General features: G+C 39.4%; 1 protein-coding gene across 1 annotated transcript in view; it reads right to left on the bottom strand.

Annotated features, from left to right (window-relative positions):
* LOC132405577 (cyclic nucleotide-gated cation channel beta-3-like) overlaps positions 1–14,354 on the bottom strand; it is an 88,918-nt gene that overhangs the window by 54,820 nt on the left and 19,744 nt on the right. The window contains exons 7-10 of the mRNA XM_059990520.1: positions 10,483–10,605; positions 3,971–4,112; positions 1,732–1,891; positions 1,545–1,642 (exon numbers count right to left, since the gene is read on the bottom strand). Of these exons, the coding sequence (XP_059846503.1) occupies positions 1,545–1,642; positions 1,732–1,891; positions 3,971–4,112; positions 10,483–10,605 (523 nt within the window). The remainder of the gene's footprint in view (positions 1–1,544; positions 1,643–1,731; positions 1,892–3,970; positions 4,113–10,482; positions 10,606–14,354) is intronic.

Here is a 14,354-nt window from a genome sequence, read left to right as displayed (position 1 = left end):
GGAAAGGTCAGAGTCCTCAGGGCGGGCCGCATAGCTCCTGGGCAGGGCCGCCCCCCCCAGGCAGGAACGCAGGGGCCTGGGCAAGACGCGGAGCACCTGGGCAGGTTGCGGGGCACCGCCCATCAGAAGTGAGGGGTAGGAAAGGGTCAGAGTCCTCTGCCAGGCAACGGCAGTCCAGCCTGCCTTGCCCGCCTCCGTCAGGCCTCAGGTCTTCCAATGGGGACATACATCCCGGTTTGCCTGCCACCCTGGGAGTGATCAGACCCTGGCTCTCCTGAGGAGATACTTCTGGTGGCCGTCCATGGAGGGGGACACCCGCTCTTATGTCTCAGTGTGTTCCATTTGTGCCCGAGGAAAAACCTCTCATTGACCACCTGCGGGTCTACTTCGTCCTCTACCCATCCCTGTTGTCCCTGGTCACATATCGCCCTGGACTTCGTCACCGGTCTACCCCCTTCCCGCAGAAAAACAACTGTCCTCACCGTGGTAGACTGATTCTCCAAGGCGGTGCATTTTGTGGCCCTCCCTAAACTCCCTTCCTCGCAGGAAACCGTAGATCTTCTAGTCCGCCACGTCTTCCGCCTCCACTGAATCCCCGTGGACATCCTCTCTGATCAGGGTCCCCAGTTCATCTCGCAGGTATGGAGATCCTTCTGTCGAGCCCTGGGAGCAATGGCCAGCCTGTCGTCTGGCTTCCACACCCTGATGAACGGGCAGACGGAACGGGTCAACCAAGACCTGGAGGCGACGTTACGTTGCTTAACGGCAAACCACCTGTCAACCTGGAGCGACCATCTACTGTGAGTTGAGTATGCCCACAACTCCCTGGTGAGCTCTGCCATTGGGAGGTCTCCGTTCGAGTTTTTTTTTATTTATAATTATCACCTAGTACTCACTGTTTATGAACCTGTGAATTTCATCCATGTTCTGCTTTTTTAAAAATTCACTATCTTTCTCCCTTTGTAAAGAAAAATTAAGCTGTGCATTCTTTAAAATTCAAATGTGTTTGATGTGCTTCATTAGTTAGTTAGTCATCTTTGACTCATTTTAATACTTACTTTTTGCCACTGGTGTATTTTGAAACTTCAAAACTAATTGAAAGAAAAACATGATAAAAGCATGTCTGCTTTATTTTTACTTTAGTGAGGTGTGCTCTTATGATGTGGAGGTGTAATGACGTATGCCATTCATGTACTTTTACACGTAACCTGGAATGAATTATGTAAACAACAAATAATACTTAATCAAACAACATGTCTACAATATTACTGAAATATTAAATATACAAGTAGTAGGTCATTCCACCTTTCAAGGCTGTTCAATGTGTTTCTTTGGATTCCTACCACATCAGAAAGATGTGCTCATCAATAGCTTAATTGAGCACTGTAATTTAAGTACAGTGGGTGGTTGGAATATAAGATAGGTTATAGGGAAATAATCAGCTGAATGGCCTCTTTTGTTGTAATGAGATAAGAGAATGAGATAGAATAAATAACAGTAGCAACAAAACCCAGTCAATTGAAGTGAAACTGAAAGTACAATACCTTAAACAGATCAACTTTGCTGACTATCTCATAGTTTTGATCAATTGCAATGGCCAGTTGCATCTTTACTGGCATACCTTCCATCATCTCAGATACATCTATAACAAATAAAACATTTTATTTATAGTACAAGTCACTGAGGATATTTATCAAATAGGAAACCTAGTTTGCGCACAGCCTTACTTACCCAACTGGCCTTGTGATTCCCAAGTATATTCATACCATTTACGTACACGATTCTGTATATATCTTGAAACTGAGTATGTATTCATATATGCTATTGTGTTATCCAAAGATGTTTGGTAGTACGTTTGGCCTGCAGTAGCTGCCCCAATAATGTCACGCATCTAAAAGTGGGAAAATATGCAAGTACATTAACAATTTTCATTAAACGTAAGGAAGCAGTTAGTAAAGTTATATGTGGATCTTGTAGATAAGTAATTAAGTTGTACCCATGGTTGTCTTAACTTTTAGTCAGGTCTAAAATTCCTGGAGAGGCATACTTCATTGCACCCTACTAAAAGGGCAGTAGCCCTTGGGGGTAAACAAGAGGTTTGAGTCAACCTGATCTGGAAACCTGTCAACTTTGGGTAGACTGCTGATGACTTAAATCCACAGTAGGGCAACACTTGCCTCAGGGTATTCTTCAGTAGAGTACTGCTTGCAGAATCTGTAGAAGTCCGGCTAAATTCTACTTCGAGCACTATCCTTGGTGTATTTTTATCTATGATTATGCGGTGTCTGGGTGTGATTGCAAACATTGTCCAATGACATGTTCAACACAAATAAGCAGTGAATGTAACAGTTATATGAAGGAAGACACTTCAGTCCAAGTCAACACAATAATGGTATTGCATTATTGTGTTCACCTAGGCTGAGAGCTCTTCAGCAGCAATATCCCCTCAGTGTTTATGAATAATGGTGAAATTAATTCTTAATGGAGGATTCCACAGTCCAAACTTGAGGATCAAAGGTCAGCAGCAAGCCTTTATCATGTTAGAATCAGTTACGGTAGATATTGCCACTTTTTCTATGTGTGGTAGATTAAATCGTACAACCATAATTTCTTAATCAGTTTCTGGGAACATTACTGAAATTTTCCCTTGAATGAACTTGCAGGCCAATGAAAAATCCACATTGCTTCACTGACACCAGTGCTTTTAGTTCTTGATTTAAAGGTTGACATTTGATTTGTTTTAGAACCATCTCATCAACAAAGATTATCACTGCCTCAGAACTGCTCAAGCAACCTGTCCAGTGGCTGGGTATGTGATCTCTGGCTTTGAAGCTAGCAAAGTGGTTCTGTACACACTCTGACAGTTAAAAATAGCCTTTGTTGCTGGCATTGTATAAGTATTTGATAATACATTTGAAATTATAACAGTACCTTAACTGACATTAAATCTTAGGTTTGCTGTTTTGGAATTCATTTATTGCAAATATAAAATGAATCGATACCATATAGAGAAAGGCATACCGAAAATGTAGATGTGCATGATTGAATGGTCTTTGGATATAAGCATGAAGAAATTACAGGTGCAATTATAACCAGGACATTGCACTAAGAATTAGAAAATTACATAGCATACATAAGGACCATTTGTGATATTGTGTATTCGCTCTTTTACTTTGATAAGCTCTCTCATTGGCCCTTGCGTCCTGTTCTTCCCCAGTTTGCGTCCTGAAATGTTCACTGTTTAATTCATGTCCTCCTCTTTTCTATAAATTCCTATTGAGTCTACTTCAGGCAATGCATTCCAAAGCAGCTTGCCAACTTAAAATTTGGATCCTCCTTTACCTTCTTGTTTTGTAGCTAATTTGAAGAGATTTCCCAGGGCTGAAATAGCTAGCATGAGAGGGCACAGTTTTAAGGTGCTTGGAAGTAGGTACCGAGGAGATGTTGGGGTAGGATTTTTACACAGAGAGTGGTGAGTGCATGGAATGGGCTGCTGGCGACAATGGCGGAGGCGGATATGGTAAGAGACTCTTGGACAAGCATATGGAGCTCAGAAATATAGAGGGCTATGCGTAACCCTAGGTAATTTCTCAGGTAAGGACATGTTTGGCACAGCTTTGTGGGCCAAAATGCCTGTATTGTGCCGGAGGTTTTCTATGTTTCTATGTTTCTATTTTCCATTATCTATTAGAACATTGCTATTTTATTAAGTTTTGCTACTTCAGTGCCTATGCACTTTAAGGAAATAAATCTCTGTAGACCAGTCCCACCTCATGCAAAACCTAGGAAAAAATGTTTTCCAGATCAGTTTTAGCAATATTTCACTTATAAGTATTTGTTTCTAAAGTAATACCTTGTTAACATTTTCCTCAGCCTTTTCTTTGATTCTCTGCCTGACCTATTATCTAATAAATTGTATGATGAATACACTGCAAAGAACAGTGATTCATTCAAAGATAATTTCACTTACCTGACCAAGTAAGCTGGAGAACACAAAGACACCTGTGAAATAATTGCACCCCTGAAAGACTAGTTCAAAGAGAGTGACTGGTTCAGGAATACCACCAATTGTAATCAAAGTCCGGACTGCCCAATAGTAACACCTCAGGTACCTGGAGAACACAAATATTTTCAATAATTGAAACCATATTTAATGGGGGGGGGGGCATGGTTTCTAAATGGCATTTAAGGTTTTAAGTTTTGACTTCCAAAAAGGCCTGAGATATGCCGAACCTGGCATTTACATAACGTCATTCATATTCACTAGAAGATTCAAAATGTTTCTCATACATCTAATTATTTTTGGTGTGTTATTTATGTGGAAGAACAACTGAAGTGTTCGAACTAACCCGAGTACTCCCTGTTTAATTTAAATAGGACATCTTATGCCAACTTGAACAAGCAGCCAAAACTTCATTTTAACATTTCATGTTTCTCACACTGCAATATTTGTCCTGAAGAAACAAACTAGGATTTTGTATGTAGCTCTAGCAAGATAAGCAGGAATATTTAGATTTGTAATCAACCACGCCCTACACAAAATTGAATTTCCTCAAACTGTTCTCAAGCAAATCCCTCTGCCTTTGAAGATTTTTCATATGTTTCTTAAATCTATTAATAATCCCCTTCTCAGTTGGTATTCTGCCTACTTTTGTACAGAATTCAGGCTACCTGTGTTTCCATGCTGTTCTCACTTGGAGAAAGCCCACCTTGGACCCCTCCTTTTTCTTTCTTGACTTCTATATTTCCATCTCAGGGGATTGGTCAAGGAGCACAATTGATTACATAAATGGACTCACACATCTATATTGCCTGGATATTTCCCATTTTGTTTCCTGTAAGGATTCCATTCTATTCTCCCAGCTTATCTAACTCCTGATGTATCCACTTGGTGATGACACTCCGTGCCACAGTGTTGTAGCATTTCTTCCCTTTTCCATAAGAATGTCTTCCCACAGTTGACAGAGTTCTCAAATGTGCTTGTTCCATTTTCTATGCTCTACTCTCACCTGCTCTTCTTCTTTCCAGAACAATACTACCACTAATAATAACTTAATTATAGAGCATTATCCATACAAATGATATAGTCGGTGCTTTACAATGGGATAAAGTGCAGATATGAAAATAAGTTAAAAAATGAAAATAAAAAACAATGTGATGTACCATAAAAGCAAGGTTAAATAAATAGGATTAAAAGTGTCAATTGAGCCTTTGTCGAAGTAACTGTTGCAACTGATAATAAAATAACTGGGCCCAGGAGACACAGACTCTTATAACTCAAGCATTCTATTTATTTCAGTTGTGTACAAGGAGAACAACATGGCCTGTGGCATTCGTTCTGAAATCTGAATAGAAAAGCACTATTTTTAAACAGAACTGGCTTAACAGTTATAGATAATGATTATTTTAAATTGTATATGTTTTGAACTCTTTACTTGCAAGATCAATTGTCATTCACAATAGAGGTGTTAAAGTCAATTGAAGCTTCAAGCGGACAGCCAACGATATTTTGAAGTTAGTAAAGACAATAGAGTCTTAGTTGCTGGATATGTTTCATATCCTTCTGTTATCTTGTCTGTCTCTGGCACTTCCTAAAAGGGACGCTATGTTTTATGAAGACCTTACTGAAAAAATCTCACTATAGAGGCTTCACTCAATTGGCCTGAGTACACACTGCCACAGGCAAACTAGCCTAGTTTGTCTGTAGCAAACAGAGGTGGCTCTCGTGCTCTCACTTCAAAGGTCGCATTTGACTGCAACTGCCCCGGGCTAACCTTGCCTTACTGTGACTTCCACATCTGCATCCTCTATCGCATTAGGTATGGAATTCCACAGTTTAAGAATCTGGCTCAAAACAGCTGACCTAATTATTATTTTGAGGAAGATTGTTTAAATTTAAGAGACCAACAGAAGAAGACTGGAGAGCTCAAGCGGGATTATAGAAGAAAAATGATTCTGTGATGCACTCTGGACCCAGATCATTAAGAATTTTAAAAATAAGTAAGAGAACTTTAAAATCAATTCTAAAAGATACAGGAAGCCAAAACTGATTATTTAGGATGGGAGTGATATGTTCCCCTCTCCCAGGCTTCCGTTAAAATTCTAGCAGCAGGGTTCTGAATGAGCTGTAGTTTGTCAATAGATTGCTTTGGAAGGCCAGTTAAAAGTGCATTGCAGTAATCAAGTTAATTTAATAAAAGGTGTGAATTAGTTTTTCAGAATCATTACATGACAGAACCAGGCATACCTGCCCAATATTTCTTAGGGATGGAAATGCTACTCTGGTCACTATCTTTATGTGGGATTTACAATTCAATTCTTAATCAAGGATAGCACACAGGCTTGTTACTTCTTATTTTACAAGGGGACCCTAGTTTCTAAGTTTATCAAGAAGTTTATCTCTTTTGGCTTTGGAACCAACCAAATCTATTTCAGTTTTATCTTTACTTAGTTTTAGAAAATTAATGCTCTTCTATTTGCATATTGTAGCCATATCAGTATTATAATCATCAGGCTCGATCAAAATATACAGTTGTGTGTCATTTGCATAATAGTGGAAATCAAGTTTATGCTCTCTAATGACATCCCCAAAGAAGAGCATGTATAAGGAGAAGAACGGGGGACCAAGACTGCTATCCTGAGCAATACCAAAAGTACATTGTGTCTCTTAGAAAATTGGTCTCCAAGGCAGACAAAGCATTTTCTAGGATATATGAATGAAACCAATTTAGGGTGCTACCAGAGAGGTCTACCCAGTTTTCAAGGTGATCTAGGAGAACAAAGATTGGTGTTTCCCTGTCTTCTCATCTTCTATTCCACTGCCCTCTGTATTTATATCCACAATCAGTGCACACTCACACAATGTCATTTCTAGACGTATTTTCATCTTTCAGCATTCTGAAGTGAGCCACTGTTCATCAAAATGCTCTGGCTCATTGCTTTATCTCCACCAACATTCATTCCCCTTCTCTGGGCTGCTTTCATTGCAACCAAGGGAGGTGGTACAATTTTCCTTTTTCTGCTTCCCTGTCCAGTACCCATGAACCCAAATAATCTATCTGGGTGATACAGTGATTCAAGATTTATCCTTCCAATTTGATATCAGCATTCTCTGTTTACAATACCGTCTCCCCGGCACTCAGTGATTGCTTTGAACTAATCTGTCCAATCCATTGGAGAGATCTGAACGTCCATTTGCCTATCACTTTAGCTCTCCATCTCATTTGATCACTGATTCCCCTGTTTAGGAACAGGATCTCATTTTCTAACTAGGCATATAACAGCCCTTGGAAACGGACACCAAGTTCAGCAATTTCAGTTTACCAACCTTTATATTTTGCATTAGAACTTTAAATGATAACTTTTCTCACTCTCAACAGATATTGTCTAATACTTTCAACATTTCCGACACATTGCTTTTATTTCAGATTTCCAGCATTTTCAGTTCTTCAGCTACTCTCCTTTGTATATTAAATCATAAATGCTTTCCTCCCATCCCCAATGTTTAAAGATCCTTCCTTATTCTTAAGTTTCAGCCTTTATTACTTGTTTGGGGGAAAAATTGTCTAGATTTAATTTATTCCCTTCACAACTTAGGAAACCTAAGGCTGACAAAGTAAACAGTTCTGCTCTTTCTAATCATGCTTCAAGGTTTACATTTTTCATTTTGCCCCTTCTCTATTCTGTTAAAGAAAATAATATTTGTTATTGATTGAATTGGCAAAGAACACTGCCATACAGGAACCTAAGTGATGTTTTAAGTGTGATGACAGTAAGGTTGTCCAAATAGATAGGCTTGAGGGTATCTTAAAGGAGGGAAAAGCAGAGAGTTTCGGGAAGAGATCTAATCAATGTTTTATATGGAAATTGTCTGAATAATCTTTGGAATTACTCTGTGTTAATAGAGTTGTAAATATACTTATGTATCAGACTGTGAGCGTTAAGCATCCTGAATGTATAGTTGAGTGACTGATTTGATTCCTTTCAAATGTAAACTTCATTACTATTCCAAGTGGATTATTCACTGACTAAGGTTTTACTGGGAGATTCATTGCACAACAATGAACACCAGGCATATCAGTTTGTTTAATGTGTTAGCCACAGTATATCAAATATATATTACCTTTTCTGTAGCACCCATCAGGTTCATTCAAGGTGATTCATAAGAGCATTTTTATTATTCATATCTTTATAGTATTTCAGAATTATTTACATTATTAAGAGACCATTTAGTTGAATGAGTCTATGCTAGCTCTCACAGCAGACTCATTTATTTCCCTAATGCCTTCTTTTAGCCCTCCTGATTTCCTTCTGAAGCATTTTCCTGGTTTTCTAATACACCATAAGCACCTCATTTGTTCCTACCTGCATATACCTGCCATGTACCTCTTTTTTTCTTAACCAAGCCCTCAATATCGCTTGAAAAACCAAGGTTCCCTCTACCTATTATCTTTATTTTTTATTCTGTCAGACATATACAAGCATTGTACTCTCAAAGTTTCTATTTGAAGGTCTCCCTCTTACCAAGTACACCATTGCCAGAAACCAGCCTGTCCCAATCCACCCTTGCCACATCCTTCCCACATGGATCATGGTACATGGATAGCAAAGGTTTAGAGATATATATCCATATGTGGCAAATGGGTCTTAGCTTAGATAGGCAACTTGGTCAGCATGAATAAGCTGGGCTGAACAGCCCATGTTCTGTGCTGTAGAATTCTGTGACTCCATCCATCACCTGCCTCAGTGAGGCCTCCGTCATGGTGCTGGGAATTGTGGCCCAGTGCCCTTTCACCCTCAGAAGCTAAGCCCATTTCTGACAGAGCCATTGTTTCTGTATAGAGGTATACAAAATTATGAGGGGTACAGATAGGGTAAATGCAAGCAGGCTAGGGTAAATGAGGCTGGGTGGGACTATAGGGTGAGTCATAGAAATGTAGAAACAGAGAAAACCTACAGCACAATACAGGCCCTTTGGCCCACAATGCTGTGCCAAACATGTACTTACTTTAGAAATTACCCAGGGTTACCCATAGCCCTCTATTTTTCTAAGCTCCATGTACCTATCCAAGAGTCTCTTAAAAGACCCTATTATATCTACCTCCACCACCATCACCGGCAGCTCATTCCACACACTCACCACTCTCTGCTTAAAAGGACATCTCCTCTGTACCTACTTCCAAGCACCTTAAAACAATGCCCTCTCTTGTTAGCCATTTCAGCCCTGGGATAGAGCCTCTAACTATCTACGTGATCAATGCCTCTCATCAACCTATACACCTCTCATCCTCCGTTGCTCAGCAAAATTGACGCTTGGTCAAGATCCTGTGATAGTTGCAGAGAACTATCACCACAGATCTCCAACTCCAAAGCCTATCACCATCACCGCTTCCTCAACTCTGAATAGAAAATAAACCATGTAAAGAAAAAGTAGATAAAATACTGAACAAAATACAAATCAGTTTACAATTCATATTGTTGGTTAAGGGATATTGTGATTGTAAATTTAGGATAATAACAATCAACACATATTAACAGAACGTTACACTATAAAAACTCAGATAAGTTTTAATGATTTTTCTATGTACTGTAAACACACCAACATTATTAGATATATTGCTCTGTTTCCAGAACCATTGCCATATTAGATCTTATATTTTTCATATGTAATTTCTTTCCTATTTTGATAATGAACATGATTCGGCTATTTATATCTTTTCTTTCAATTAAGGTGGTCAAAGATAATTTTAAAAAGTAATAGAAATCAGATACTCATTGATATTGAAAATCTAAAGCACCTGGTTTTATGTACCTGACCAAGAATGGCTGAAAGAATTATCACTCCTAAAAATAGTTGCTCATGTGAAATATTTGCTCAAACACATTGGTGGGCGATGGAAACTCAGCAATCATCAGAAGGGCTTTCCCTGCATAAAGCTGATACAGCTACAAATTATCAAAAAGTCAGATGAAAAAAATGTATGAAAGTAAGGAAAATAATCAACATCGATTTAAACTGATGCAAGTGGCTTGAAATAATAATTTATCTTTAAACTTATTTTATTTAAAAGATCAATGCTCACTAATAATAATGCAGATATTGTGCCCTTTAAAATAGAAGATATAATGCAATAATATTTTGTAGCTCTTCAGGAGAAAATGAACTAATAACATTATAGGGTCATTTTAGTCTTAGATTCTGAAATAACACCAACAAATCATACTAGTAATTGTTTAGTTAATAACTGACTTGAAAGTTCTGAATTCTGTTCACAAATTTAAATAATATAATCAAGGAACCCTTCCTTTATATCTTTCCCAAACCCTATCCCTCTATCCCTGAACAATATTCCTGTTCCTTATCCCTCTACCCAGAACAACGTTGTACTTGAAATGAACACAGGAGATGTGGGCATTGACTCTTGATGCAGTTCATTTCCTGAGGAAATTGACAATCTTAGATAGTAACAGAAAAGTACTTACCTGTTTCCTTTGCCATTGTAGACCCATTTATTGCTGCCTATACCTTCAAAATCTGAAGCCCAGTAATACAAACAAGCATTTACATGCATGAGGAAAAGCAGATATCCTATTGTCCGGGCAATTCTGTAAACAAATGAGATGGATGATCTAGTTAGCTAAAGAACTGTTTGCTCTGCAACAAGTTAGCTGTAGTATTGCCTTTTTGGATCACTATTTAACAATTCATCTAATTGCTAGAACTGTTTTGCGTTTATATGACAGTGGCAGGTTTACAGATGCAGAACCACTATGCATGTGAAAGGTGCCGGGTGCGGGATGATATAGTGAAGGCTTGTAGTCTGCACTCAGGTAAACTTGACCCCTGGAAGCACTTTAATGTAAGGTAACAAGTTAAAATGTCAACCATTCCAAATCTTTGTACAACCTATCTTGAACTGCTGCAGATCTCCAGTGAGGTGAAATGAGGTGGAGGGGAAAGAGTAAACCACTCACAGAAGACAGGTCCTTTATTTAAAAATTTTAGCTGATCTGCATGCTGCCAATTTTAGCTCTGTTCCAGCTTTAGAAGAGTTAAGCTGCATTTACCTGGCTTTGCTGACTATACTATTAAAGGGCCAAAGGATTGTGTGTTTTCCCAGTCACTCAAGCCATTGGATGTCCCTCCTAGAGTCAGAAGCTTACCTTTGCTTATGACCTGTTTCCCCACCCAAGAGAGGCCTGTGATTTCTCCAGGTTTCCACCCTACTCATTCAATGCTGTTCCCTTTTCTTATTTCCTTCGTCTTCTCTGCATCTGTTCCAAGGATGTGGCATTCCTTTCCAAGAAATCGGAGAAGTCCTCCTTCTTCAAAAGACGGGGTTTCCCTTCCCCAACTATTGATGCTGCCTTCCCACTTCTCATCCAATTTTCATGCCACCTTTACTGTGATAGAGTTCCTCTTGTTCTTATTACCATCCCATCAGCTTCCACATCCAATACATCATTCTTCAGAACATCCACCATCTCCAGGGTTCTTACCACCAAATACATCTTTACCTTACCCCCCCCCCTCTTTGTTTTCTGTAGGAATCACTCCCTCCCTGATTCCCTTGTCCATTTGTCCCTCCTCACTAATCTCCCTCCCAGAATATCCCTGCAAACAGTCAAAGTGCTGCACCTGTCCATTCTCCTCCTCCTTCACCTCCTCTCTGGGCCCCAAACAGTCCTTCCAGGTGGGGCAACACTTCACCTGTAAATTTGCTGGGGTTGTCAATTGTGTTTGGTGCTCATGATGCAGTGCCAAAATGAGGGCACTCTCAGGGTGAAGGAGCAACACCTTATATTCTGTCTGGGTAGCTTCCAACCTGGTGGCATAAATATTGATTTCTTCATCTGGTAAAAAAAAACTCCCCCTTCCATCTTCTTCTATTCCCCATTCTGGCTTCCTACCTCTTCTCACCTGCCTATCACAACTCCCTGGATCCCCTTCCCTTTTCCTATGGTCCACTCTTCTTCTAGCAGATTCCTTCCTCTCCAACCGTTTATCTTTCAAACCCACCTGGCTAACTATCACCTTTCTAGCTTCCTCCTTCCTCTTCCTTCACTTTTTATCCTTTCCAATCCTGAAGAAGGGTCACGGCCCGAAATGTTGACTGCCTATTAATTTCCATGGATGCTGCCACGCTTGCTGTGTTCCTCCAGCATTTTTTGTGTGTTACTTTGGATATCCAGCATCTGCAGATTTTCTTGTATTTATGATTTGCTGACCCTCCTCTTTTGTTATACTGCCCTCTTTATAGGGTACAGAATCTATAGGCTTCATTCATCCTTATTATCCCAAAGTTGGTAACAGCTGCTGTAAGTCTAGTCAGTGTCATAGCATGATGTACATCCTAGCTGACTGATTGGCTTTAGGTAGGAAATGGATTCCAAAAAAACTATAATCAAATCCTTGTGTTAAATTCAGCAGGTTCTGAGTACAAGATGGGCTTCTCGGTCATAAAAACAATAAAATTGTGTGTTTACCTATCAGCTTTAGCCCCATGAAATATTAAAGTACCACTCTCCCTATTTCCATTTTCTGCTTACTAACTTTCTATTTTAATTTCAATTTTTCATCTTTTGGTCATTACTTTCTTGGTCACTTTATAATATCTCTGCATGACTTCTACGGATATTATTTTCTAAGTTCATTTGCTGGATATTGGGCATTATCAGTGGATTTTGTTGCAGGACACATTTTAACACTGATTATTGATGGAAGATTCTGGAATCCATCACACTGTTTTGCAGTATAGCAGTTATCACACGTGGTTTAGCGAGGGATTTTGGGCAAGGGATTCAGGATGACCCACTATTGGCATGCACTCTCTTGTTAATCTCATGGCTGCAGTTACCTGCTACAGCACTTATAGAACAGGCTAGAGACTTCATACCAGGAGCTGGGGTAGGTTGTGAGTGGAAAACAGGAATCAGGTGATATAACCTGATGCACCATCAATAACTCTGAGACGTAGGTTAAGGTAGGCTTTTATTGGCTGGAAGAAAGCACAAGCAGCAAGTGACCATCACACATCATCCTGGAGACTGAGGAAGGGTCTGTGGCTCCAATCATCTTTATACCGGGGTCTGTGGAAGGAGCCACAGGAGCAGTCAGTGGGGGGGGGGGGGTGTCCAATCAGGTATATGTAGTTCACCACATAACTCGAACACTGATTTGATACCCTTTACCAGGTAACTGCTGTTCAAAGCAACTTGTATCATTTTGAAGGTCTCAGATAATAAGGTACACTTAAAAACTTTTGAAAAGGAATAAAATAATAAAAAAATAATTTACTTGAGATTACATTTGATAAGTATATAGTAAAGAAAAATAAATGAACTACATAGCTAAGCATTGCAATATAGCTGAAGGCCAGTGTGGTGAACTACGTGAGCCTGTCTGGACATGCCCCCTGCTGACTGCTCCTGTGGCTCCTCCCACAGACCCCTGTATAAAGGTGATCAAGGCCTGAGCCCGGCCTCTCAGTCTCCAGGATGTAGTATGGTGGTCACTCACTGTTTGTTCCTTCTTCCAGTCAATAAAAGCCGATATCTCGCCTTTACGTCTCAGAGTGAGTTATTGATGGTGCATCAGCCAGTAATCTATTTGAGTGAATGAGTATGTTATTTTGCACACCAGCAGTGGATAGTGCACAGCTAAGAGTAATATTTGAAGCATGCCTGCTGGTTCAGGCCTGTATGCTCTGGAGTTAGAGATGAATGAATTCAAATGTGGCCTATTGAATATTGAGACCTGTCATGTAATATTATCTGCAAATGCTATGATCTGTTGCTGGGGGACCCTAATGAGGAAGGATCATTGTTACTTGATATTGGTGAGGGATTTTGTAATCTGTCCCTGGTTTCTGCAAGATGGCACTGATTCGCCATTTCACTTTTTTGAAATAAGCAGCAGTAGAAAACAGAGGTGCTCTATTTTGTCCATTTTAATAATCTATTATATCCTGTTTGACATGAAGTATAGTATACACCTACTGTGTCTGGATATTGACATACTATAATTTTAGCCAAATGACAAAATTTGACTATTATCCCTGTTGGCAATCAGACTTTCACTCCTATGGGAGTTTATATTTAAAAATCTGCAAAGTCTGTGCAATTAGTTGGTAGTGCAGAAATCACTAGTTATACAATGCTGCTGACAGGCCTTCCAGGTCACTGAATCCATCAAATCATTGTTATAGTCTAAGACTAGAAATCCAGTCGTGGCTAAGAGGTCACGATATTGTTATAAATAGAGTTTTCATTAATACAAGTATGTGTTCTAACTCCACAAAACATAAAACAATCTGAACTGATTTAAATTGACTTTCAGTCAAGTTCGAGCCACC

Source organism: Hypanus sabinus, chromosome 1, assembly GCF_030144855.1.
Source record: "Hypanus sabinus isolate sHypSab1 chromosome 1, sHypSab1.hap1, whole genome shotgun sequence".
Classification (NCBI taxonomy): Eukaryota; Metazoa; Chordata; class Chondrichthyes; order Myliobatiformes; family Dasyatidae; genus Hypanus; species Hypanus sabinus.
The sequence above is the reverse complement of the archived record's forward strand: the minus strand, read 5'-3'. Positions and strand labels throughout refer to the sequence as shown.